Here is a 27,255-nt window from a genome sequence, read left to right as displayed (position 1 = left end):
TAGATTTTGGGAAAGCATATAGAGAAAGGATACAGTATGAAAATTCTGCAAGAAACATCATCCCAGGAAGGATGTTCAATTCTGGAATGAAAGAGAGGATGTTTATCAGCCATTCAGCAGACAAAACTTAGGAAAAGGATATTCAACAAGGATTTGCCTTTAGAATACCTCAAGCTAATTCAGCTGAACAAAGTTTCCCTCCTTCTGAGTTACCTTCATGGTCTGCCAGCCAAGAATCACAGCAACCCTGGAATTTCTCATGATTGTTTTGTACTAAGGCAACCAGGGAGTAATATCAACAGCCTAAGCTATTAGTCTATTGAGACAGACAAGTTTCAAGAATGACTTTAATAAATTTTAAGGAAAAACTGACCTAAATTCCATAGGGTAATGAGAATTAGACTACTCCCACCAGTAAACAGCCAGTAGCTTTTGGGCTAACGGGGCCAGAAAGAGCAGTGGAATGGAACATTTGGCCCAAGTGAGCAGGAAGCACTTATAAAGCATGTGGGTCAACAGGCCAGCAGCAGCCCCAGGTGACCCAAATATTAGTAAGCCTTAGGTAGCTAAGTGAGCTAGAAGATAAGAGATCTAGCAAGTTGGGAAGTCCAGCAATTGGGGAGGTCTTTGTGATACCTTTTTGCTGTTGTCATGGGACCCTCTCCAATTTGTGGCAAGGATGAGGGGTGGGCTGTTGTGCAATGAAACTGAAATTTGTGTCTCTGGCTACCTATGTCACTGTTGTCAGAGTTCAGAGGCTAGAGGGTGGGGGCCAAGATACTGATGAGTTAATCTCCCACTCTACTGCAGCCAGCCAGGATTGTCATAAATAAGGAAACTGGTGCAGATCTGGGGCAGTTTGAATTAATTTTGCCCACGGGTTTGTTTGACCTGGAACCCAACTGTGGGCCCTCTGGTTAAGAGGAATATATGAATAGTTTCAGAACTTTGTCAAGGAGCTCCTGAGACCTCAGGAATACTCTTTGCTGTCTGTTTTTAATCTTTTTACCGGCAGCATTTTTCTTTGTGAACTCACTGAGGTAACTGCTTTTACCTGGGGCTATTTGAACATATTTTTATTCAATGGATTATTTATTTGAACTCTTGGGCTCCAAGTGATTCATTGAACCATTTATGGAACTGCACCTAAACACTTAGTTTTTGTTGTTGTTCAGCAGTGTCAGTTGTGTTTAACTCTTCACGACCCCATTGGGGTTTTCTTAGCAAAGATACTAGAGCAGTTTGCCATTTCCTTTTCCAACTTATTTTACACATGAGGAAACTGAAGCAAACCAGAACAGGTTTACACAGGGTTACACAGCTTGTAAGTGTCTGAAGTCAGATTTGAACTTACAAAGATGAGTCTTCCTGAGTCCTGGTCTGGCACTCCACTCTATCACCTAACTGCCCAGACACCTAGTTTTAGGGATACATGAGACTGAGAAAAAAGTTAGAATTTTTCTTATTTTTTATATTTTTCCTAAATTTTTCTATTTCCTATATTTCTTAGACTGTAATTGTTGTTTCTTATATGTTTCCTTAAAAGTAAGCAGTTTGCCACAACTTTTGCTTGTGTACTTTCACTTTAATAACTTTAATGCTTATGTGCTAACGTCTATTTTATTACTCTATTTAGTAAAGATACACAAGTATGGATTGTGTATCTTTAAAATATTAGTGTCTAGAAAGATCTCTTGGACCACACTGTGATAGCACATAAATGTTGACCTTATCTTCTTAGCAGACTTAAAATGTGCTTTATTTGTGACATGAATCCAGAGACCTTGTCTGAAATCTTTATGGACTGCAGATTCATAAAATAAGGTTTGTCTGCTGGTCTAGGAACCCTGAATGATCAACTCATAAATGTATAATCTCTTTTGGGGAGTCCTACATATATCTTTAAGGGTTTTTCTAAGTTTATTTTACTTTATCTGAACTTGCTTGTCCTAGTGATGGATGAGTTAGAAACTCCATTTGGATTACCTTTGCTGTGTCAGGGATCCATTGAAAGAAATTTTAGGTGCATTTTGATATAGGAACCAAGATAAAATTTGCCTGAACCTCCAAGGGGATTATTTATGAGACATCCTTGAAGAAATTTCTCTCACTGTGTAGGAAAAAAAACACCTAGAAAATTTGTCTGGACTCTATTTGGATGATTTATGTTCAGAGGGAAGAGTTCTTACCCTGGGCAGTTAAGCTTTCCCTTGGGTTAATGGGGTGACTTCTTTTTATCTCAGGTTTCTATATTCTGTGAAGAGAGTCCCACATGCTCTGGGATCTCTTTAGGGACTCATATTTCCTCCTGAAACAAGAAATCTCACTTCAATTCCCTTTTAAAGTTGGTCAGCGATTAAATCTGGCCTGTCAAGGCAGTGGGGCAGAGTAGAGGGGCACACTAGTGTGAAAGGGGTAGGGCAAGTTTTCTACTACTCCTTGGACACTGTTGTAACCCTTGGAATGCAACTGAAAACATACAGACCTCTTGATAGAGAGAGAAAACAAAGACTCCAGGTGGATCTACACAAACACTAAGTTAAAGGGTTTAGTATCTCATCTAAATGGCAAGGGAGTGATTTCTAGGTCACTAAGTCCTATGAGGAGAGCCTTACATTCTAGGAGATTCTGCAAGGGACTAGGCTGTCCCTCTGAGAGAAATATATTCCTCTTTATTGTTTTTGGCTTGAGGAAGGCTTTTCTGCAAGGAATAAGCAGCATTAACCTGTTGAAAGTGATATTGTGCTGTTAAATTTTATGAATATGTATATAGAATTACAGAAGAATGTCAGTTATGGAATTTGATTTGAAACTCTTTAGTTCACTCATATCACCAGGGAGGGCATTCAAAAAGAAAAAATACAGAACCTCCCTAAAACATTACACAGTTATCTAGGATTCAGGACTATAGTCTTTGTCCAAGATACTACTGTGGATCAGTTAAGGACAAATATTAAAACTAGGGGAAAACTATAAGGGTGGGGATTTATGTCACTGCATCCCCTTAAAACAACTGACAAGACATCTTTTTAGCTGAAAACACGTATTGAGTGAGTCAATTAAGAAACATGTAGCAGATGTGAACAAGACCTGGACATTTTTAGATCAATCAAGGCATTTCAAGAAGATGTCTGGTCAGATGACTTGAAGGGCCTTATGAATCTTGGAAGCTGGATGAGTTTAGAGTTCCCATCCATATTCTAATCTAAACATTATCACCAGAAAGCAAATGGTAAGTGAGGATATGACGAAGAACAGCAGCTTTAAGACTCTATAAGGTGTTCAAAAGTTAAACTCTACCTTACCTAAGGGAAACATCTTGAAGATTCCAGCAAGAGGACTTTCAGGAGTTGTCTTATTTGCTACATTTGCTCTCTAAACTTTAGTCCACTTCTCTGGGGATTCCATAGGAGAGTGTTACAGACTGGTCAAGAGATGTATGGTGAGGTCTACAAGCTGTTCATCTAACTGCATGTCATAATCTGAACAGTAACCTTCATTTTCATTTCCCAGCCAACTTCACTCCTTTGGACCTTTGGATAAGACTTCATTATAGCTATGCTCCACAGACCTCATCAGGAAATACTTCATCCAGCAATATTGCATTAGACTTGGTAGTCATACCTCATTGGTAGTTTCAGCCCTTCTGAGTGGAGGACAGAGCAAAGAATTTCTCCCCAAGCCTCCATTTTTAAAGAGAACTTCCAGGTTAGCTATCTTTTTATTTAGCCCTTGTCTACAGTACTTCAGATCTTTGAACTGGACTCCATCTTATTCATTTCTGGATACTTTGTTGCTTCCTCCATCCTCTTTTCTCTTTTTCCCTTTGTGTGGTGTCTTTCCGCATAGATTGTGAGTTTCCTTAGGGCAGGGACTGTCTTTTTGTATTTATATCCCCAGAATTTAACATAGTGCATGCTTAATAAATGTTTATTTATTGATTAATTCATTCACTTATTTTTTCCCTGTGTAGATGCTTAAACTAAACTCTTTTGCATAGTTTCAGTTCTCTGAGACTTGCCAATATTCAAGGGCAACACCCACGCCAACATCATAGGTATATAGGATCATTTAGAAGACTTTAGTATACATAGGAACCCTTCTCCAACTTAACTCTTTGCTGGATACTTTCCATAATTTTAGTGAACACATTTGGTGAGGATGCTTCTCTGTTTAATATATCTTTTGAATAAGATATCCTTTGTTGTTATATATTTCCAGGAATATTTAATAATTATGATATATGGATGAGAGACAGGATGAGAGACATAGTGGTGTTTTGCTCTAATGAATCAAATGATCTAAAAAAAATAAAGAAGCCAATGGATTTCTTCTATTCTCTATCTCTTTTTCAAGGATGTGTTAGTCTGCTTCTTCTCTATTAATACTCTTATCAAAAATGCCCACAGTGAATTATATATTATTATAAAAATTTTATACAGATGGAAAAGTAGGCACATAGGCTGTTAGCTACTAATACCTTCTTGACGAACTTTCCTAGGATGGTGAGGGATTAAAATTATATCTGAAATTCTTTCCAATCCTTTGATATCTTCACTCCTTGTTATACCTTGGGAATTAATCCATCAACATCCTCACAACTGTGTTGCCTCCAACATGGATTCCCTTTATTTACACTTAGTGTAATTCCACTTTCTTTCCCCAATATTTTTCTCTTTAGTATCATTTCTACATCCTCCATAAACATCTTAAGATATCCAAGCAAAAGGACTTCTGGTTGATATAGTGATATGAAGATCATAAAGTTACTCAGTTCTCCACTTCCACCCCAGAAAATATAGGAAAATGGCACCAGATAGACAATGATAAAGAAAATCGAAAGAAAACAGAAGCAAGGACCTTCATCTAATCCAAAACTGTACACCTCCACCCCAATAGTCAGAAGCCAAGAGAATATCAGAGCAGAATCACACCAGGAAAGCCTGCACAAGCCCTTGTAAATGAACTCGAATCCTGTGAGCCATGGGAGTGGGACTGGACTACAGAAGCCAGTGTGCATTCTGGCAAATTAAGTTTAGGACTAGGGTCACAAGCCAGCCCAAGCTCGAGTAATCAGACATTGTTATTGCAATGAAAAAGAGAAGAGATTAGCCACAGAGAGTTTGGTATAGAAATGTATTGAACTCAATAAGGAAACAAATGGGGACAGAGAAAAGAAACAATGAGGTTCAAGAGCTAAGGTACTGCTAGGATTCACAGGTGTAGCCCAGTATCAATACTACCATGGAGACTCTTCCCTGAAAATCAACCAACCACAGATATTATAGAACTAGGTATACTCTCAAATTGTTCATAAGGAATTTAAGGAAGGGGGAGAGAGGAAGCTAGGACCTTTCAACGTCCCAAATTTGAGTTCCTTTTTATAGACTGATAAATTCTGTTTCCATCTCTGATGCAGCTACCACTGGTCCACGGTCTTGCTGGCATTTTATGGGAAATTGAGAGATTTTTGATGATTTCTTTCCCTTTACTCCCCTTCCCTTCTGCCTCCAAGTTGGGAGAAAGGGGGTTCTGGTAACTGATTGAACCTTCTTAGATTCCCTCTCCTCTCTGTCTCACTAGGGAGAAATGACTAAATGAGGGAAGCTGTCCTTGGTTCTGTAATTGTAAATATTTTAGGAAAAAAATTGTGAATATTTTGCATTGTCTGCTATTATTTCCAAGGAGCTATGCCAATCAACCCTTTCATGCACATTTTTTGGGGGGGAGGGGAACTGGGCTTGCTGTTTATTTTCTTGCTACTGTTATCCCACTGTTTTGTAACAGAAATTTCTAGCAGAAGCAAGCTTATTTTGTGTTTAATATTATTTGCTATGCTAGAAGTAATGAAGAGCAATTCAGATAAACATGGCAGACAAATCCATCTCTCTCACTGGGAAGAACAGGTAGGTTACTGTCCCCTAGGATATTACAAACTTAGGGTCAGCAAGCAATAGTTTGCCTTAATCAGCCAAGGTAATAAGAAGAGTAAATTATAAATGGGGATAGCAATTAATAATCTGAAGCAAATTATATTTCACTAGGCTACAGATTTTAGTGACAAAGAATCTAGAACAAAGAGAGAAAGAAGGGCTTGTTTCCATGGACACCATAGGTTCCTGTTGTAATCCTTTAGCAGCACATTCATGGATCCTCTCTGTTATATCTACCCCTCTGTTCATCAGCTTACTGGTGAGTGAAAATATTTATAGGATGATGGACTATTCTCATCCAATGTAATCCATCACTAATATTTACTTGCAGGAGCAAAATAAAATTAAACTTTGAATGGCAGATTATAAAGGAGATATTAAAAAGAAAGAAATTGTAAGAACCAGTGATCAGAGTATGGGCTGGGTAAAGGGAAGAGGGCAGAGGAGTTGGAAGAGACCACTTCAATTATAGAATACTAGTATTTATCAAATTTTTTCTTTCTTTACCTCCTCTCCTCCTCCTTTGTAAGAAAGGTATTGGGGGGAGTGGGTGTAAAAGAGAAGAAAAAATGTAAGCTACCATGAACAGGAATAAATAAATAACAGTCATAATGAATATGAATGGGATGGACTCAATTATAAAATAAGAAGAATGAATTAGAAAACATAATCCAACACCATGTTGTTTACCGAAAACCACTTAAATTTAAATATTCACCGAATTACAATGAGGGTATAAAGTGGAACTTATTATGCCTCAGGCAAATTAAAGAATAACAATCATGACCACAGATGAGACAACAGTAAAAAAAAAAAAATGATTAAAAGAAATAATTTGAGGAGTCAGTTTACACCTAAATGTACTATAGATAGTGAAACAATACCAAAACCTAACGGGTATTTAGGAAATGCCACAGCATCTAAATACATAAAAGTGAACTGAATTTTTCAAAGAAAATGAGGACAATAAGACACCACATCAAAAATCAGGACACAACCGAAGTAGTCCTTAGGGGAAAATTTATATTACTAAATATGTCCATCAACAAAAGAGAGAAAACATTAATGAAGTGGGACACAACTAAGAATAATTAGGAAAGTAATCATTTTTTAAAATTGCAACTAAAACCCCAAATAGAAAATTCTGAAAAACAGAAAGGATCTATGGAATTATTAAATAAAATTAAAAGTTGTTTTTAAAACTTAAAACAATGCGTTACCTGATTTAAAAAAAATTAATTTCTAATATAAAGATGGGGGTGGGAGGAATTCACAATGCTTGAAAAAGAAATAAAGGGACTTGCTAGAAACTATTTACCTGATTATATGCCAGCAAAATAACAAATTAAATGGATAAATATTTTACAAATATATAAAATACATTGATTAACAAAACAAGAAAGAGTGAATTTTAAATATCCAAATCACAGGGGGGGAAATTGAGCAAGCCATAAAGAGGAAAAAAAACCCCAGAATCAGATCACTTTGCAAGTCAGTTCTACTAGTTTACCAGATTTAATGGTTTTAGTTAACAAAGTGATATATATGCGTGTATTCATATGTTTACATTTACATACACGTAGTTGTTAATATATTATCTAATTGGATCTTTGAAACAACCATGATTTTAAAAAGTTTTAGCATTATTTATATTTTACAAATGAAAAAATTAATACTCAAAGAGGTTATGTGACTCAAAGTCACATGGTACCCTCCTTTTCAAAGTCTTTTTCAAATTACAGTATATTCCTATATTTTTCCTAGTGGAAAAGGAAAATAAGATGGCAAAGGAAGATTTGTCTTTGGAGTCGTGGCTTACTAAGAGTACTTACTTTTACTGTTTATCTCTTCCCATTTTTGATTTGACTATTCATGAGTAACAATAGAAAAAAACATCATCCTATAAAGAATTTTATTTTTAATTAAATTTTTTATCAATTTTATATTAAGGTTTTACATCTGCAGAAATGCAAAGGATTCTCGTAATAAAGATTACCAGGGAGAAATGATTCTTCAGACATTGAAGAGAAATTGGTCAATTCATACCAAATTCTATTATCTATTAATTAATTGTTCAGTATTCCACTCCTTGCCTCTCATTGGAGTCAATGAGTCATGGTGCTGAGGACTGGGGGCCAGGGGGACAAATATCACAGCTGCACGAAGGAGTAAAGAAAAACAACAGAAACAAATGTTCGATAATCGTCATCCATGGTCACTTAAAAAGATAATTAAGAACACCATCATTATAAGCTAACTGAAGACTCAAAAAGAAAAATGAAAAGGTTTATTTTTGCCAAATCTTAAAACCCAAAATGATGCATTATACTTTTGAGCTTGGAACTAAAGAGCAACTTCATTTCTTTCCACCTCACTTTATGGAACATGACTTTTAATAATATTATTAGTGATTATTGGTGGGTAAGAGATTCAAAATAGAATCTGTCTGCCTGGGTATATCTGGCAAAAAGTAACCAGCCCATTTCTTGATAAAAAGGATTCTGAAGACTGTTTCAGACTTCTGAATTTACCAACATGTTCAATAGGAAAATGCTGACTCTACCAAAACTAGCTTTAACACAAAGTCTTAGCATCCCAGACCTATAATATACTTACCATCAGTTTTGAAATTTCTATCTTCTTCCATTCCCATAACATACCTCCCATGATTCAATGGTGGTGTATTTTCTGGAAAATGATAATCTGGAAGTACAACTCCCTCAGAATAGTCTGCAAGTACTTCCATTTCTGAAGACATAGCCCCACCCTCTGGGTAGGGTTGGCTAGTTCCATTTTTAGGATAGAGTGGTGAAGCTTCTATTAAGAGATCTGGGATTTCTTCATTGGTGTCTGGCGGAAGTGGGCTTTGAATTTCTTTTTGCTGAGAAGACTCAGTGTGGCCTTGTGATAGCAGAAAAAGTGCTTCTCTCTCTGGTGTCCCTTCCTTATTTTGATGATATAAGGAGTCAGATTCTGTTTTAGGAGATAATGGCCAATGACTAGGTGCTGGATACAGTAATTTGAATTTTAGATCTGAGTGCAGTGGAGAGAACATACCATCGTGGTGTGATTTATTGTGATCTACTTGACTATGAGAGCTGGCATGTAAGTCAAGTAAGACTTCTGTCTTGCTGTGACTGTTTGACACTAATTCTTGTACTCTGGGTGAGTGTTCACTTCCATCACCATTGTTATTATAAAAAACCTTAACATAATCCATTTTCTCTTCAGTATAATTACTTTCCAGGACACTGTACTCTGCTGCATTATTAAGAAAATGCTCCAGAGACTGGGTTATGGGAAGGTTTCCTCTGAAGTTTGCCGGTTCAACATTATCCAGTTGGAATGTGCTGCCAATGTGAAAAGCCCATACTCCAGGAATGCCCAGGTTACTTATTCTAAATAAAAAAAAAATGAACAATTAGGTGAATCTATCACATTTAAAGATATATATTTTTGAATATTCTTGCAAAGTTAATTCACCTTGCTTTAAAATATATCAGCAGGTCAAATCCATAGTTTTTAGTGGCTTTAAAATGAAACGAACCAAACAAATATGGTAACATAAAGGAACATACCACAATTTTCTTATAAACTATTTTAACATCCCTTCAGAGGCTCTGTGTGCATATAGTACCAAAAATATGGCTGAAAAATTTAGCGAATAACCCATTGTTTTTCAACCAAATTTTTTGCTTGTCACTAGGATAGCAAAATCTTGATGTCTGGAAACAACCAAACTCCATGAGGGCAGGAATCATGTCTTATTTATGTTTGTATCACTCCAGTAAAACAAGACAAAAAAGTATTGAATTTAGTTTAAGAGGACCTGAGGTCATATCTCATCAGGTCTGCTGATGATTTAACCACGTCATGTAACTTATCTGTAAAATGAGGAGGCTGGACCAAGTAACCTCTCCTTCCTAGCTCTAACCCTGTGATTCACATATGGATTCTTGGTAAGTATTTATTGAATATAATTAATCCAAAGAGTGAATAATTCACTCTTCACCTGGATTTTTAACATTATCTAACATAACTGGCAAAATTAATGCTTATCAATACCTATCAAAGGTTGAAAAAAATTGGAAAAACTTCTCCCTCAGAAAAGATTGAGTTTCCATTTCTGAATATAAATCTTCACCTTCTGGATAGGCTTAGATAGTTTCATTTCAGGATGGAAAGTACAGCCTTTAAGTTAATTTTTACCCTAGAAAACTTTTATTTCCATAATTGCAATTTTGGTTTGGCTAAAGTGCACAGGATAACTAAACATAAAATATTTCAGGGGGGAAATGGCAAAATACAAAATGAATATGGAATAACAGAAAGAAACTTAATCAAAACCGTAGAGGTTGTGAAACTTTTAAAAAGGTATTTCTGATCCAGAGAGTTAACTGATAATCTCTCCATTTAAAGAACAGTTATGTATTCTTTTCTAAAGAATACTTTATATTTGGACTTTCTTCACCCTTTAACTGAAGTACATCCAATTAATTCAGTAGTAACAATTATGTTTTGTCTACTAAAGAGTATTGTAGTCATCCTCTGGTTTTCTGCTGAAGCATATCAAGTAGTCTAGTAGCAATTTCTTAACAGAATACATTGAAACATCTTTATTATTACAATCATTTAGGACCTGACTTATGTACCCAAATCCAAACTTTGCAAAAATGGAATAAGCAATTGATTTCATTAAGTCAGTTTATTTCATTTTGGCACATTCAAAATCTATACTGCCAAAAGTCACAGCACTTCCCTAAGAATCAATCAGCAACAAAGAATATGGGTTAGTGTGCATAACAGAAAATGAGTAATTAATTAAACTGAATAAAAACAAGTGAACTTTCTCACAAAAATCCATTGTTTTCATTTGGAATTCTATAGTACTTGTATTTTCCATATTTTCCATTTAGAAAGAATATTCTTAAAAAGTGATTTTAAGGAAGAATGAAAAATCAAAATTAATTTTTGCTACCATACATACATTAAATATATTTGTAAAAAATATTGTTTGCATATTTGAAAAATAAGAGAAATTGAAAAAATAAGGGAAAAATCTTAGAGACATAAAAATAATGAAATTGATATGATATAAAAAGTATTACATCCATGAAATTCCACCTTGCAGCAGCTACAGTAATCATCAAATAAGAGAATTTAAATTAGATATTAAAAAGTTGAAATTACCATTCAGCTAGATTTAAACCACTCTCTTCTCTCTTATGTCATATATAAACATATATCAGCACCTATAAGAGGTGCTGATTTTAATATGTCCCTATATGCAAGGTCATCTGGAAAACTTGATGATAGGGAGAATTTAAAATTTTGTTTTCCTTAATAAGGAAACAAATCTAGAAGCAATAAAGGGGTATAAACTGACTACATAATTTCTATATAAGTAGCACTCAAAGGACAGTAAGACTTTCCTTTATTGATTTCAAATTTAAAGAATATGAAGCTATTTAGGATTGATATACCAGGATTAAATAAAAGGATCTGAATGAGATTTGAATTTTGGATTGAGCCTTTGATTGTTAAATTTGGAATTTCTGATCTTTTTGAGGGAAATGAAGAATATTTAGAGAAATCTCCCCCAAATGAATGAAACTAAAAGGGTGTTTGTGCAGGCAAGTAGTGAAATATGTCTGAATAGACCATGAAACCTAAAATGGATATAGAGAGGTAAGAATGTAAGGAAATAAACAGCCAGAGATATGCTGTTAAATGTTTAATAAAAATAATATTTACATAGCACTCACGATGTGCTGGGCAGCGTGAAAGCACTTTATAATTGTTATCTCATTTGATTCAGCATTTAGCACAGTGTCTGGCACATGGAAAACACTTAATAAACATTTATTGATTGACTGATACTCTCAATCCTGGAAATTAGATGCTATTATACCCCTAATTTACAGATAAAGAAACTGAGGCAGGTAGAGGTTAAATGACTTGCCCAGGGTCACACAGCTATTAAATGTCTGATCCTAGATTTTAATTCTAATCTTCCTGACTGCAGATCTGGTGTTCTATCTGCTGTGCCACCTAACTTCCCATTTAGCAACCAGGTCTCTGAAAAAGGGTACACTTTTAAGTATCTGCATTATTATCACTTTTTAAAGTCTAGGTAACCAACAAAATAATAAAACAAGCTCTGATTTGTAGTTTTCCAATTTCTGTGGTTCTTTTACTCACACTGAAAATTTAACAATCAACTTTTACTCCAGTGGTGTGATACAGCACTACTCTACATACAAGTGACTTTTTAGAATTTTTGGTAGGATAGTAACAGAAATAAATAAAAAATGAATGAATATCAGTTAGTTCTATCTAGAGATTAATGATATATGGCCTCTAATAAGTCATGATGTTAGAATGAAAAGCTTTGTAATTGAAGACCTAATCTTTCCTCTAGATGCTAACCTTTCTTCTATGCACCAAAGGTATTGTTTAGTTGATCTGGAAGCCTTGTGCAGTTTCTAAAGGCTCATCAAATTCAAGTACATGAAAGTTTAAGTGAAATAAAAAGTTGAATGAGTGTTTATTACTTACTGAGAGAGATTTTTCACAGATTGTTCAGTGCTAGTTACACTAAAATAAAGTCCTTCTCTCTTCTCATAACCGTCTTTACCTCGACTGAAACCCACTCTGGCTGGGAGTTCAAGCTGTAAATCATAGGATTCTTTGGGACGAGTTCCAAAGAACTGAAGGCCATTAGTAGGATAAAGAAAGAGAGCGTAGGTGTCAAATTCATCAAATGCCAAGACTACCTGAAAAGTGTTCATCTGTGAAAGAAAATAGAAAATGAATTAGTGACAAAATCTTCCTTAAAACATGGACACTAGCAAATTGTAAAATACTTCTATTCTAACTGTAAAATTCTTCTATTAAGAGTTGTTACTAATATCAAATTTCTCCAAATTACTCTAATCTAAATCACTGGTAGTATTTAGGAAATGTAATTTCCTCTGTAACTTTGTTTAATGTCATTTCCAAAGAGAAATGAATTTAACCCTTATCTTGAGAAGAAACAGAAAGAATCCTTAAAAAAAAACCCAAAAACCTCATTTTAAATTTAATTAATTAATTAAACTAATAAATCTTTTATTTAATTGGGATTGTGGAAGAACTGAATGTTGGGACTCTATTTTCAGAACTCAAGTGAAGTCAGTAATTGTACTAAAGATTAAAGGTGACTTCAAGTTTGATATTTCTCACAGCTCATATATTGTAAATAATTGTTTCTGTCTTTGTTTTATTGTTTGTAATGTTGTTAATAAATACTATAACCAGAAATTTGTATATCTGTTTAAGACTAAGAGAATAGTGGGCTTGATGGAGAAATTAACAAATGTTTATGGGAAAAGAGGTAACTCCAGTTTATTTTAAAGACAATATTTAATAAACTGGGGTGGGGGCACAGAGGGCGGGGATTAATTAATAAGTGAAATGGTATGATTTTAGTGATTAATATAGTAATATAAAAATATACTTCTTGATCATTATTCTCAGAAAGCTAGGTGGTGCACTGGATTGAGTGCTAGGCTTGGGTTCAAGCAGAATTGGATTCAATTAGACATTTACAGGAAGTACAACCCTTGCTAAGTCACTTAACCTATGTCTGCTTCAGTTTCCTCTGTAAAATGGAGGTAATAACAGCATCTTCTTCCCAGGGTTGTTGTAAGGATTACAATAGATATTTTTAAAGTGCTTAGCACAATACCTGACAATACTTATTTCCTGACTTCCTTATTATGCTTACTTATTTATTACCCTTATTATTTAGTATGAATAAGAAAACAAATTAGTACTAGGTATGAAAAGGACTGTCCATTCTACCTAAGTCATATGTGAAATCGTACAGCACTTAAAGTTCTATTACATGAATGGAATGCATATGTACCCTGAAAGACAACAAAACCTAGTAGACTCAGGGTCTGTCCGGGAGCCAGAAAGACCTGGATTCAAGTGCTGCCTTTGACATAGACTATGTGACCCTACACAAGTCACAAGTGCTCTCAGTATTCTAGACAACTCTTTAAAAGTGTAATAGATAAGATGCTGGCTTACAAGAGTGTAGGGAATTCTTTACCTATACCAATGAAATAATTCCAGACCCTGTCCCTGTATATAGCCTACCATTCATCTGGACATAGGTTAGCAAAAGCTTGGAGGACTAGAGACTACAGGGTGAGGGAGGTACAATTTCTTTTCATTCCTATTGGTTTTGAAGCAGAGGAAGACTGCTTTTGAACAGAGCTAAAGTGATTGTTGGGGGGGGCTAACCTTCATTTTGCCAGACTAACTGAAGTGCAGAGTGATGAGAAGTCTCCACTTACCAAACCAGGAGTGGAAGACATTGTACAGAGAGTGGGAGAAGAGGAAAGGCAGCAATCAAACATAATTGACAGTTTGCAAAAGGGAACTGGCCACACACTTAAGAAAATTAATCAAGTGGAAGATGAGATTGTGTTTTTGGTGAGATAGGCAATGTTAGCTGGAGGTCCTCTTTGCTTCTGCTGTACTTTATCAGTATCTTGGACTGGGGAAGCCATGGTCCTTTTTGATTGTCCAATCATGTCTTTTCCAATACTCATTCAGTGTAAAAGGACAGGGTAAGGAAAGAACATAATAGGGATCCAAGTATTCACTCCCAACTTCAGTGTTATGGTAGCCTACAACTGGGAAACTGTTCCTTAAAACACTTAGTTGAAGATCATTTGCCACTGTATTGATCAGAATTCTTAATTTATTCAGTTGTTTTCCTTTCCATTGTCATTTTTTAGTGTTCTCTCCTGTCTTTTCACTTTACTCTGCATTAGTTCATATTTTCTCATCTTGTCTAAAATTATCTTTTACCTTTTCTTATGTTGTAAATAATATTCAGTTATATTAAAATAACACAATTTGGGGCCACTCCCAATTTATGAACGAGTGGGAGATCCTAAGCCCCAGGGTGATGGAGTAGGCAAGTACCAACACTAGGACACTGCCCTCTTTCCCTCCCCCACCCAGTGTCTGGGCATAGGCAAGATATTTGGTAGACTCCAGCTCAGAAAATCACCCTGTGTGCTGGAGAGCAGGCATTCCTCAGTAGCCAAACCTCCCAGAGCTTCAGCACAATTCCAGGAGACAGAGCTCCAGGAAGGCATCCTCTTATAGCTAAGCTTTCCAATGCTTCAAAGCATCCCAGATGACAGACATCTTTCAGGAGCCAGACCACTCCCCCCAACCAGATGTTCAATGCCAGGACCTAAGGCCCTAGCACATAAAGTCAGTGACAAGGTGCAGGGCTCCCAGCACAAGAAGCTTGGGTCAGTACTCCCTGTGCTATAGCAAAAATGCTCAGCTTTAAAAGCCAGGAAATAGGCAAACACCATGAGCAAACAACAGAAATAGACAATGACCAGAAATTTTTACTATGAGTGAAGGATCAAGGAAAAAAATTCAGAAGAAGGTAACAATGTCAATACACCCACATCTGAAACCTCAAAAGGGAATATGAACTGGTCCTAAGTCCAAAAAGCCTTCTAGGAAGAGCCCAAGAAGGATTTTAAAAGTTAAATAAGAGAGGTAGAAGAAAAATTGGGAAAAGAAACGAAAGATATGCAAGAGAAAGTCAATAACTTGGAAAAGGAAGAACAACAATTGACTGCAGAAAATAACTCCTTAAAAAGCAAAATTGCATTTTGTCAGATGGGAAAGGAGGCACAAAAACTCACTGAAGAGAACTTAAAAAATAAAATGGACCAAATTGAAAAGGAGGCACAAAAGCTAACTGAACAAAATAATTCATTACAAATTAGAACTGGACAACTGGAAGCTAATGATTCTATGACACCAAGAATCAGTAAAAGAAAATCAAAAGAATGATAGAATAGAAGAAAAAGTAAAATACCTCACTGGAAAAATAGCTGACCTGAAAATAGATCCAGGAGAGAGAATTTAAGAAATATTGGTCTACCTGAAAGTCAAGATGAAAAAAAGAGCCTGGACAGCATCTTTCAAGAAATCATCAAAGAAAACTGCTCTGAGGTCCTAAAATCAGAGGGTAAAATGTCATCAAAAGAATGCACTGATCACCACCTGAAATAGATCCCAAATTGAAAATGCCAGGGATTATTGTAGCCAAATTCCAAAATTATCAGATCAAAGAGAAAAATACTGCAAGAAAATACTACAATTAAAATATCATGGAGTCAGGATTACTCAGTACCTTGCAGCCTCTACATTAAAAGATTGGAGAGCTTGGAATATGATATTCCATAAGGCAGAGGAACTTAGATTACAACCAAGGATCAATTACCCAGTGAAATTGGTCATAATCTTTCAGGGGAGGAAATGGAAATTCAATGAAATAAGGAACTTGTAAACCTTTCTGATGAAGAGACCAGCGCTCAGCAGAAAATTTGATCTTCACATACAAGACTAAAAGGATGTTAAACAGGAAGAAAAGATAAACAGGAAAGAAAAGAAACACAACATGATATTAATAGGGGCAAACTGATGATACTTGTAACTCTTGAAAACTGCATCTTTATTACAATATTTAGAAGGGATATGCATAGGCAGAGGGCATGGGTATAAGTTGACTTTGATGTGATGATAAAAAATATAATTAAGTGATAAAAGGGATTATACTGAGAGAAGAGGAAAGGAGGCAGAAAAGAGTAAATTATATCACATGAAGAGGCATAAAGACCTATGACAGTAGAGGGAAAGAATGGAGAGAGATAAGCATTTTTGGACCCTATTCTCATCAGACTTGGCTCAAAGAAGGAATAATATAATCAGTTAGATACAGAAAACTAACTTACCCTATAGGAAGTAGAAGGGAAAAGGGGAAAGAAAAGGGAGGAGGTAGATGTAAGGGAGGGAAGAAGTAATAAGGGAAAAGTGGAAGAAAAGGGAGGGTGCTGATAGAAGGAAGGGCAGATTGAGGGAGGTAGGGAAGAACATATTTTGCTTCAGCTGAAGTTCAAAAGAAAAGCAGGTGTAGCAATCCTGATCTCAGACAAAGCAAAAGCAAAAATTTATCTAATTAAAAGAGATAAGGAAGGAAATTCTATCTTGCTAAAAGGTACTACAAACAGTGATGTAATATCAATACTACACATACATGCACCAAGTAATATAGCATGTAAATTCTTAGAGGAGAAATTAAGTGAGCATTGGCATTGTTTGTGCAAAAGCTTTTCCATTTAATGTAATCAAAATTAGCCATTTTGCATCTCATAATGTTCTCTACCTCTTGTTTGGTCATGGCCATAATGCATCTGTTCTTCATAAATCTGACAGGTAAACTATTCTTTATTCTTCTAGTTTGCTTATAGCAAACTAGTCTTTATATCTAAATTGTGTACCTATTTTGGCTATATTTTGGTATACATTGTCAGAACCTATATCAGACTGCATGCCATTTTGGGGAGGGGGTTGAGAAGAGGGGGTGGGAGAAAATTTAAAACAAAATCTTATGGAAGTGAATGTTTAAAACTAAAAATAAGTTAAATAAAAAGATTTTTTTAAAAAGCAAAAGAAATAGCCTGTGAAAATGAGCAAAAAGCAACAAAAAATTCTGACCATTGAAAGTTACTATGGTGACAAGGAAGATTAAAACATGCATTTAGAAGAGGATAAGAAAGTCAAAATTCCTACATCCAAAGCCTCCAGTGAAATTATGAATTGGTCTTAAGCCATGGAAGAGATCAAAAAGGAGTTTAAAAATCAAGTAAGAGAGGTAGAGAAAAACTTGGGAAGAGAAATGAGAGTGATGCAATAAAGTCATGAAAAATGAGTCAACAGTTTGGTAAAGAAGACAGAAAAAAATACTGAAGAAAATAACACCTTAAAAAAACAGACTAGGTCAAAAGCTAAAAAAGGTACAAAAATCCAACGAGGAGAAGAATGCCTTAAAAAGCAGAATTCATGAAAAGGAAAAAGAGGCACAAAAATTCACCAAAGAAAATAATTCCTTAAAAATTAGAATTGGGCAAATAAAAGCCAATGACTTTATGAGAAATCAAAAAGCAATAAAACAAAACCAAAAGACTTTAAAAAAGAGAAAGCATATGAAATATTTCACTGGAAAAACAATTGACCTGGACAATAAATTCAGGAGAGATAATTTAAGAATTATTGGACTACCTGAAATCCATGACTTAAAAAAAAGCACAACAAACCTAGATAACAGATTTCAAGAAATTATCGAGGAAATTATCAAGGAAAATTGCCTTGATATTCTAAAACAAGAGGATAAAATAAAAAAGGAAAGAATCCACTGATCACCTCCTGAAAATGATCCCAAAATGAAAACTCAGGAATATTATAGCCAAATTCCAAAGCTCCCACATCAAGGAGAAAACACTTCAAGCATCCAGAAAGAAATGACACAAGTACCATGGAGCTACAGTCAGTATAACACAAGATTTAGCAGCTATCAAAGGATCAAAGGACTTGGAATATTATATTCTGGAGGGCAAAAGAAGTAGGATTACAACCAAGTATCACCTACCCAGTAAAATTGAGTATAATCCTTCAGGGGGAAAAAAATGGATATTCAGTGAAACAAGAGGACTTTCAGGTGTTCTTGATGAAAAGACCAGACTGAAGAAAATCTGATTTTCAAATACAAAACTCAAGAGAACCATAAAAAGGTAAACAGGAAAGGGAAATCATAAGGTACATAATAAGGTTAAACTGTTTACATTCCTACATGGGAAGGTGATTCTTATAATGCATAAGAACTTTTCCATTATTAGGGCAATTTGAAGGAGGATAGATAGATAGACAGACAGACATACAGACAGACAGACAGACAGACAGATAGATGATAGATAGATAGATAGATAGATAGATAGATAGATAGATAGATAGACAGACAGATAGATAGAAGGAACAAGTATGAGTTGAATATGAAGGGTTGATATCTAAAAAAACAAGAGGAATGTACTGGAAGAAAGGGAAAGGGAAAAGGAAAAGTAGAATGGGATAAATTCTCTCATATAAAAGAAAAACCTTTTACAGTAGAGAGGAAGAGGGGAGAAGTGAGTGAATCTTATTCTCATCAGAATTGACTCAAAGAGGGAATAATATACACACTCAATTAAGTATATATATCCATCTTACCATAAAGAAAGTAAGAGTAAAAAGGGACAAGAGAAGGGGCAAGGTGATACAAGTGAGGACAGGTTAGTGGAGGGGGTTGTCAAAAGCAAAACACTTTTGAGAATGGAAAGGGTGGAAGTAGAAAGAAAATAAAATAAATGGGGGAAGAACAGGATGGAGGGAAATACTGTTAGCAAGAGTAACTATGAAAAAAATTTTGAAGCAAGTTTCTTTGAAAAGGGACTCACTTCTCAAATGTATAGAGAACTGAGTCAATTTTATAAAAATAAAAACCATTCCCCAACTGATAAATGACCAAAAGATATGAATACTTTTCAATGGGGTAATCAAAGCTATCCATGCCCATATGAAAAAATTCTCTAACTCACTATTGATTGGAGAAATGCAAATTAAAACAATTCTTAGGTACTACCTCATACCTATTAGATTGTCTAATAGGAGAGAAAAGGAAAATTATGTGGGAAAAATGAGACCTTTTGATGAAACTGTGAATCAATTCAATGATTCTGTAGAACAATTTGAAATTAACCCCCAAAAGCTATAAAACCATGCATACCCTTTGACCCAACAATTCCACTACTGGGTCTGTATCCCAGAAGTGGGAAAAAACGAAAAGAGAAAGGACCTCTGTGTACAAAAATATTTGTAGTAGCTCTTTTCTGGGGGCAAAGAACTGAAACTGAGGGGATGCCCATCAACGGGGGAATGGCTGAACAAGTTGTGGTATGTAATTATGATGAAATACTATTGTACCATAAGAAATGATGAGCAGGATGCTCTCAGAACAGCCTTGAAAGACTTGCATGGGCTGATGCAAGTGAAATGTACTATGTACAAAGTTATAGCAATATTGTAAAATGATCAGTTGTGAATGACTTAGCTATTCTCAGCAATAAAATGATCCACGAATATTCTGAAGGACTTATGATGAAAAACGCTATCCATCCCCAGAGGAAGAAGTGATGATATCTGAATATGGAGTGAAGCTTACTTTTTCACTTGATTTTTCCTGAGGTTCTTTTTCTGTCTATGCTTTCTTTCACAATATTTCTAATATGGAAGTGTTTTGCATGACACATGTACAATCTATATCGAATTTCTTGCCATCTCAGTGAGGGGATGGGGTTAGGAAGTCAAAGGTTTTAAGATGAATGTTAAAAATTGAGTTTTGCATGTAACTGGGGGAAATAAAGCACTAAATAAATTCAGAAAAATCCTATTAACAATTAAATAACATTGCAGGATATAAAATAAACTCACACAAATTACCGGCATTTCTATACAGTAACAGCAACAACAACAAAAGAGGCAAAAAGATAAATTCCATTTAAAATACCAGTAGACAGAATAAAATACTTGGGAGTCTACCTGCCAAGAAATAGAAGAATTGTGTGAACATAATTGCAAAACACTTTTAACACAGAGGCAGATCTACATCATTGGAGAAATATTAATTTCTTATGGGTAGGCCAAACAAGTATAATTAAAATGATTAATTTTACTTAAACAATCAAAATTATGAAAGAATTATTTTTCTGAGCTAAAAACCATAATAATGAAATTCATCTAGAGTAACAAAAGGTTGACTATTAAGGGATTCGAAGGAAAAAAATGTGAAGGAAAGTGGACCAGCAATATTAGATCTCAAACTGCAAACAGTACTCATTAAAACACTTTCGTACTAGATAAGAAACAGTGTTGATCAATGAAATAGATTAAGTACATAATATATACAGAAGCAAATGAGCACAGATTTTTTTTTTTGTTCAATCATTTCAGTAGTGTCCAACTCTTTGTCATCCCATTTGGAGCTTTCTTGGCAAAGAAACTGGAGTGGTTTGCCATTTGTTCCTCTAGCTCATTTTACAGATGAGAAAATTGAGGCAACACAGTTAAGTAACTTGCCTGGGATCACATAGTCTGAGACCAAATTTGAACTCAGGTCTTCCTGGTTCCATGCCCAGTGCTCTATCCACTGGGCCATCTAGCTGTCTAATGATCATGGGACCTACTGTTCAATAAATAGAAAGATCCCAGCTATTGGGGCAAGAATACAGTATTTGACAAAAACTGCTGGAAAAAACTAGAAAGTAGTCTGGCAGAAACTAGGCAGAAACCAACATCTCATACTACATACAGGATAAACTGAAAACAATGACATGATTTAGACATGAAAGGACAGCAAATTGGAGGAACATGAACAAATAAATTAGTGGGAGCAAGGAAGAAGTTATTCATATCTAAGGATAGGAGAAGAGCTCATGACCAAACGAAATAAGAATTTTATGGGAGGTAAAATAGATCATTCTGATTATATGAAATTAAACAATACCAATATAACCAAAAATAGAAGAAAAGCAAGAAAACAGTCAAATCTATAAAAATAGGATCACTCAACTGATAAATGGTCAAAGGATATAAACAGGCAGTTTTCTGAGAAAGACATCAAAGCTACCAAAAGACATATGAAAAAGTGTTGTAATGATTAGAGAAATGCAAACTAAAACAACTGTGAAGTACTACCTCATACTGATTAGACTGGCTAAGATGACAGAAAAGGAAAATGACAAATGCTAAAGAGTCGTGGAAATTGGAAGAGATAAGTATCATAATGCACTGTTGGTACAGCTATGAACTAGTCCAACCATTACAGAGAAATATTTGGAACTATGCCCAAAAAGCTATAAAACTACACATACCCTTTGACCTAGCAGCATCACTATTAGGTCTATACTTCAAGGAAATAAAAGAAAAAGGATGGTAATCTATATGTACACAAATATTTATAGCAGCTCTTTTTATACTGGCAAAGAATTAGAAACTCGGGATTAATTGGGGAATGGCTAAGCATATGAATGTGATGTAATACTATTGTGTCAGAAAAAAATGATGAAAGGGATGGTCTCAGAAAAATCTGGGAAGATTTATATGAATTGATGCAAAATAAGGTGAGAAAAACCATGAGAAAAATCTAGACAGTAATAAGAACATTGTGAAGACAATCAACTGGATTTAGTTAACTCTCATTAATACAATAAAATACCATGGCTCCAAATAACTCAGAATAAAAATGCCATCTGCATCCAGAAACGATGAACTCAGAGTACATAACACAGTATATTTTTCCTTTATTTTCTAGCTTTTCGGGGGACATGGCTAATGTGGAAATATATTTTGCATTACTTCATTTATATAACAGATATCATATTTTTACCTTCTCAATTTGTGGAGGAAGTAGAAATGGATGGACAAAATTTGGAACTAGAACTAAGTAAATAAACAAAAAGCCACTGTAGTTAGTGGGATAGTGAGTTAATCAGGGATGTATATGTTGATTGTCTTGTGGCCCAGTTGTGGTTGTGTAACATAAATCTGTTCTAGAACCAGTCGGCAATTACATTATTTTTTCTAGCTTCCTTCAGCAGCATATGGGTAGGAGCAAAGGATGGTGGGAGTGATCTAAGGCTGAGGCTTGGCAAGGCAAGATCAACAATATAATAATTGGGCAAAGAATTCAAGAGAAGAGGATAGTGTAGTGCAGAGTGTCACTGAAGCATTTTTAAGTGTACAGAGCAGGATTAAAGAAAGTTCAGAAGAAATTCAGACAAGCAGGAAAACTTTTAAACAAACAATGAATTTACTATATATTTTTCAAAAGGAAGGTTGTAGAGACTGATGATTTCACATATTTTTTTTGTTCTGCTTCATGGGTGTAAATATTCTTTTTTTAAAGTGATCATTAAATTCAGAATAAAAAAAATGAAATTTAATTAAAAAAAGAGACGTCAAGAACATGACTAAAAGTCTAGCAATTCCTTGGTCTGAGATTGCTTCTGCCACGAATGCTGAGGAGCACACTTTATATCATCAAATGAGTCTTTGCACTATACAAAAATACATCCTATGCAAACAAAGAAAAACAAAAAGAAATCATTATGGTCTCCATAATTCAGCACTTTGTTTACAAATATATTTAGCTACACCAACTAATAATAATGATAATTATTATCATTTTTATAGCATTTGCATAACTTTTTATATATATCTTCCTTTATCCTCACAACAATTTTGGAAAGTATGTGCTATTATTATCTCTGTTTTACAGATGAAAAGAATGAACAAGACAGAAGTTAAGCAATATGCCCAGGGGTTACATGGCTAATAAGTATTTGAGGCTATGTTTGAACTCACATCTTCCTAACTTTAGGTTCAGTGCTCTATTCACTGCACTACCTAATATAATTTAGGATTTTAAGCAATATGCCATTCCTCGTAAAAGTTCTCCATTTAGTTATTCCCTTTATATTGTTCTGTAAACCAAAGAACAGATATTTTATTACACATTATAAGATAATTTGACATTTCCTTCAGAATTTCCGTGACATCATTGATTTTTTAATATCCCATTATAACTTCTTCATTTCCCCCCACTTTTTTCTCTCCAACCCATAAATGTATCCCTGTTCTAAGCTTATCTTTTCCTAATGCCCTCATTTGTAGATTTTTTCTTTTTCTATTTATTCTACAAAACTAAGTTGACTATAGCAAAAAATGAGTTTTTCACCTGTAACCTTGTGAATGTTATTCCTCATTTAAAACCCTCAAATGTCCAAAAGAACCTTTTGTTTATTTAAAATACACAAATGATGGCTTTAAGTTTGTGTGTTACTTGTACTTAATTAGCTGTAGCAGACAACACTGGATTTAGAATCAGGACACGTGGGACTAACTCTTGCCTCTAAATCTTGTTAGTAGTGTGATAATTGACAAGTCATATCTCAGAGTTTCAGTTTCCTCATCTGTAAACAGGAAGTAATAACAGTTTAACTATCTTCTTCCCAGGGCTCTGGTGAAAAAGTGTTTTGTAAACCTTATGGTACTATGTAAAGGTATTTATTTTTATGTTTTTCTCCATTCTTTTATTTCAGGTACAAAAATCTCACAATTCCTTTTATCCATTTCTATCATACTCAGTTACCACACATCTCAGGCTCAGAGTATATACATATTCTCAAAAAGCTCAGTTTTATATCCTCTTCAACAGTAATATTCAGTGGAGGGAACCAAGATGGCCAAGTCGAGGCAGCAATTCAGCTAAATTCTTCCAAATTTCCCCTCAAAATAATTTAATAATGCCTTAAATGGAATTCAGGAGTGGCAAAATCAACAAAAGGTTGAAGTGAGATATTTTTCCAGACCATGACAACTTAGGGGATTGGCAAAAAAGGTCTATGACACCAGAGTGGGAGTCAGTTCAGAACACAGCACACATCACTGCAACACCAGCAGCAGACCCTGAGGCAGCTGCAACGTTGGCAGCAGCAGCTTCAGTACCTCAGTGATGATAAGGGAGTCAGACAACTGGTGAGAAAAGTCAAATCTAAATAATTTTTAAAATATCAACTGCTAATAGGTAGGTTGAGTCAATATAATAAAAATGAAAATTCTGCCTAAACTAATTTACTCATACTAAACAATCAAAAAATTATTTGACAGAGCTAGAAAAAATAACAAAATTCATCTGGAAGAACAAAAAGAAGAATATCAAGGGAATTAATGAAAAAAAAAAGTCAAAGGAAGGTGGGCTAGAAATACCAGATCTCAAAATATATCATATAGCAGTAATCATCAAAACTATCTGATACTGTCTAAGAAATAGAGTGGTTGCTCAGTAGAATAGACTAGGTATGCAAGACAAAGTAGTAAATATCCATAGTAACCTAGTGTCTGATAAACCCAAAGTCCCCAGTATCCTAGGATAAGAACTCATTATCTGATAAAAGCTGCTGGCAAAACTGGAAAACAACAGGGCACAAAACAGGGCATGGACCAACATATCACCCAGTATACCAAGATAATAGGCACATAATTTAGACATAAATGGTGACACCATAAGCAAATTAGAAAAGCAAGAAAAAGTGTATCTCTGGAGAAGGGGAGAACTCATGACCAAACAAGAGACAGAGAGCATGTAAAACAGATAATTTTGATTTTTACTAAAATAAAAAGCTTTTGTACAAATAAAACCAGTGTAATGAAGATTAGTAGGAAAGCAGAAAGTTGGGAAGCAATCTTTATAGCAAGTGACCCTGACTAAGGCCTCAATTCTCAAACACAGTCAAATTTATAAGAATATAAGCCATTCTCCAACTGTTAAGTAGTCAAAGGATATGAGCAGGCAGTTTTTAGATGAAGAAATCAAAGCTGTCTATACTCATATGAAGAAGTGCTCTAAATCACTTTTGACTACAGAAATGCAAATTAAAGCAACGCTGAGGTACCACCTCACATCTATCAGATTGGCTAATGACATAAAAAGGAGAAAATGATAAATGTTAGAGAGGATGTGGGATAACTGAGACACTAATGAGCTGCTGGTGGAATCGAGAACTGATGGAACCCTTCTAGAGAACAATTTGGAATTATGCCCCTAGGGCAATCCTTTGATATGCATATCCTTTGATACAGCAATCCCTCTACTAGGTCTGTATCCAAAAGAAATCATAAAAAAGGGAAAAGAATTTACATGTACAAAAATATTTAGAGCAACCCTTTTCATAGGAGTAAAATATTGAAAACTAAGGGGATGCCCATCCACTGGGGAATGGTTGAACAAGTTGTGGTGTTATGAATGTAATGGGATGCTATTGTGCAATAAGAAATGATGAGCAGACAGATTTAAGAAAAACCTGGAAAGATTTAAATAAACTGATACAAAGGAAAATGAGCAGAACTAGGAGAACACCATACATAGTAACACTGTATGATGATCAACCTTGCACTTATCTCTTCTCAGCAACACAATGGTCCAAAACATTTACAAAGGCATGATGACAGTGCTATTCACATCCAGATAAAGAACTAATAGACTCTGAATGCAGATTGAAGCATACATTTTAAACACTTTGTTTTTTTCATTTTTTTCCTTTTGATCTGTTTCTTCTTTCACAGTTGTGACTTATTTGGAAATATGTTTTACACGATTGTATATATACAAACTTATATCAAATTGCATACCATTTTTGGAAGACGGGAGGAGAACAGAGGGAAGGAGCCAGAGAGGAAGGGAAGGAGAAAATTTTGGAACTCAAAATTCTGTAAAATTGAATGCCAAAAATTGTCTTTGCATATAGTTAGGAAAGAGTAAAATACTATAAAAAAGAAAAAAGAAAGAGTCCACCAACCTCCTATTGAAAGATATCCCCAAATGAAAGTTCCCAGGAATATTATGGACAAATGGATTCCAGAGTCCTCATGTCAAGAAGAAAATATTGCAAGTAGACAGAAATAAATCTAATATTGTTTGATATAATTGATATCAATCAACTCAGGATCACACAGGATTTAGTAACTTCCACATTAAAGGAGTAAGGAAGCTATTTAGGGCCTGGAGTCAGGAAGATTCCTCTTCCAGAGTTCAAATCTGGTCTCAGATACAAATCTGGCCTCAGATACTTACTATCTGTGTGACCCTGGGTAAGTCATTTAATTCTGTTTGCCTCAGTTTCCTCATCTGTAAAATGAGCAAACCATTCCAATGTCTGCTGAAAAACTCCTAGGGATATTGTAGCCAAATTCCAGACTTCCCAAGTCAAGGAGAAAATATTGCAAGCTGCCAGAAAGAAACAATTTGAGTATTGTGGAAATACAATCAGGATAACACAAGATCTAGCAGCTTCTAGGGATCAAAGGCTTGGAATATGATATTCCAGAAGTCAAAGGAACTAGGATTAAAACCAAGAATCACCTGCCCAGCAAAACTGAGTATAATACTTCAGGGGGGGAAATGGCCATTCAGTGAAATAGAGTACTTTCAATCATTGTTAATGAAAAGACCAGAGGTGAATAGAAAATTTGACTTTCAAACACAAGACTCAAGAGAAGTATGAAAAGGTAAACAGGAAAGAGAAATCATAAGGGACTTACTAAGTTGAACTGTTTACATTCCTACATGGAAAGATAATATTTGTAATTCTTGAGACTTTTCTCAGTATTTGGGTAGTTGGAGGGAATATATATATATATATATATATATATATATATATATATATATATATATATATATATATAGACAGAGGGCACAGGGTGAGTTGAATATGAAGGGATAATGCTAAAAAAATAAAATTAAGGGGTGAGAGAGGAATATATTGAGAGGAGAAAGAGAAAAATGGAATGGGGCAAATTATCTCAT

At 34.9% G+C, this 27,255-nt stretch overlaps 1 protein-coding gene across 2 annotated transcripts in view; it reads right to left on the bottom strand.

Annotated features, from left to right (window-relative positions):
• NID2 (nidogen 2) overlaps nucleotides 1-27,255 on the bottom strand; it is a 119,124-nt gene that overhangs the window by 82,828 nt on the left and 9,041 nt on the right. For both annotated transcript variants that reach the window (XR_011971808.1, XM_072629712.1), the window contains exons 3-4: nucleotides 12,492-12,724; nucleotides 8,550-9,331 (exon numbers count right to left, since the gene is read on the bottom strand). Coding sequence is in view for 1 of the 2 variants with exons in the window: in XM_072629712.1 (XP_072485813.1) it covers nucleotides 8,550-9,331; nucleotides 12,492-12,724 (1,015 nt within the window). In the remaining variant the exon portion in view is untranslated. The remainder of the gene's footprint in view (nucleotides 1-8,549; nucleotides 9,332-12,491; nucleotides 12,725-27,255) is intronic.

The sequence above is a fragment of the Notamacropus eugenii genome, chromosome 1 (assembly GCF_028372415.1).
Source record: "Notamacropus eugenii isolate mMacEug1 chromosome 1, mMacEug1.pri_v2, whole genome shotgun sequence".
NCBI classification, from domain to species: domain Eukaryota; kingdom Metazoa; phylum Chordata; class Mammalia; order Diprotodontia; family Macropodidae; genus Notamacropus; species Notamacropus eugenii.
Note: the sequence above shows the minus strand (reverse complement) of the source record. Positions and strands in the feature narration are given on the sequence as shown.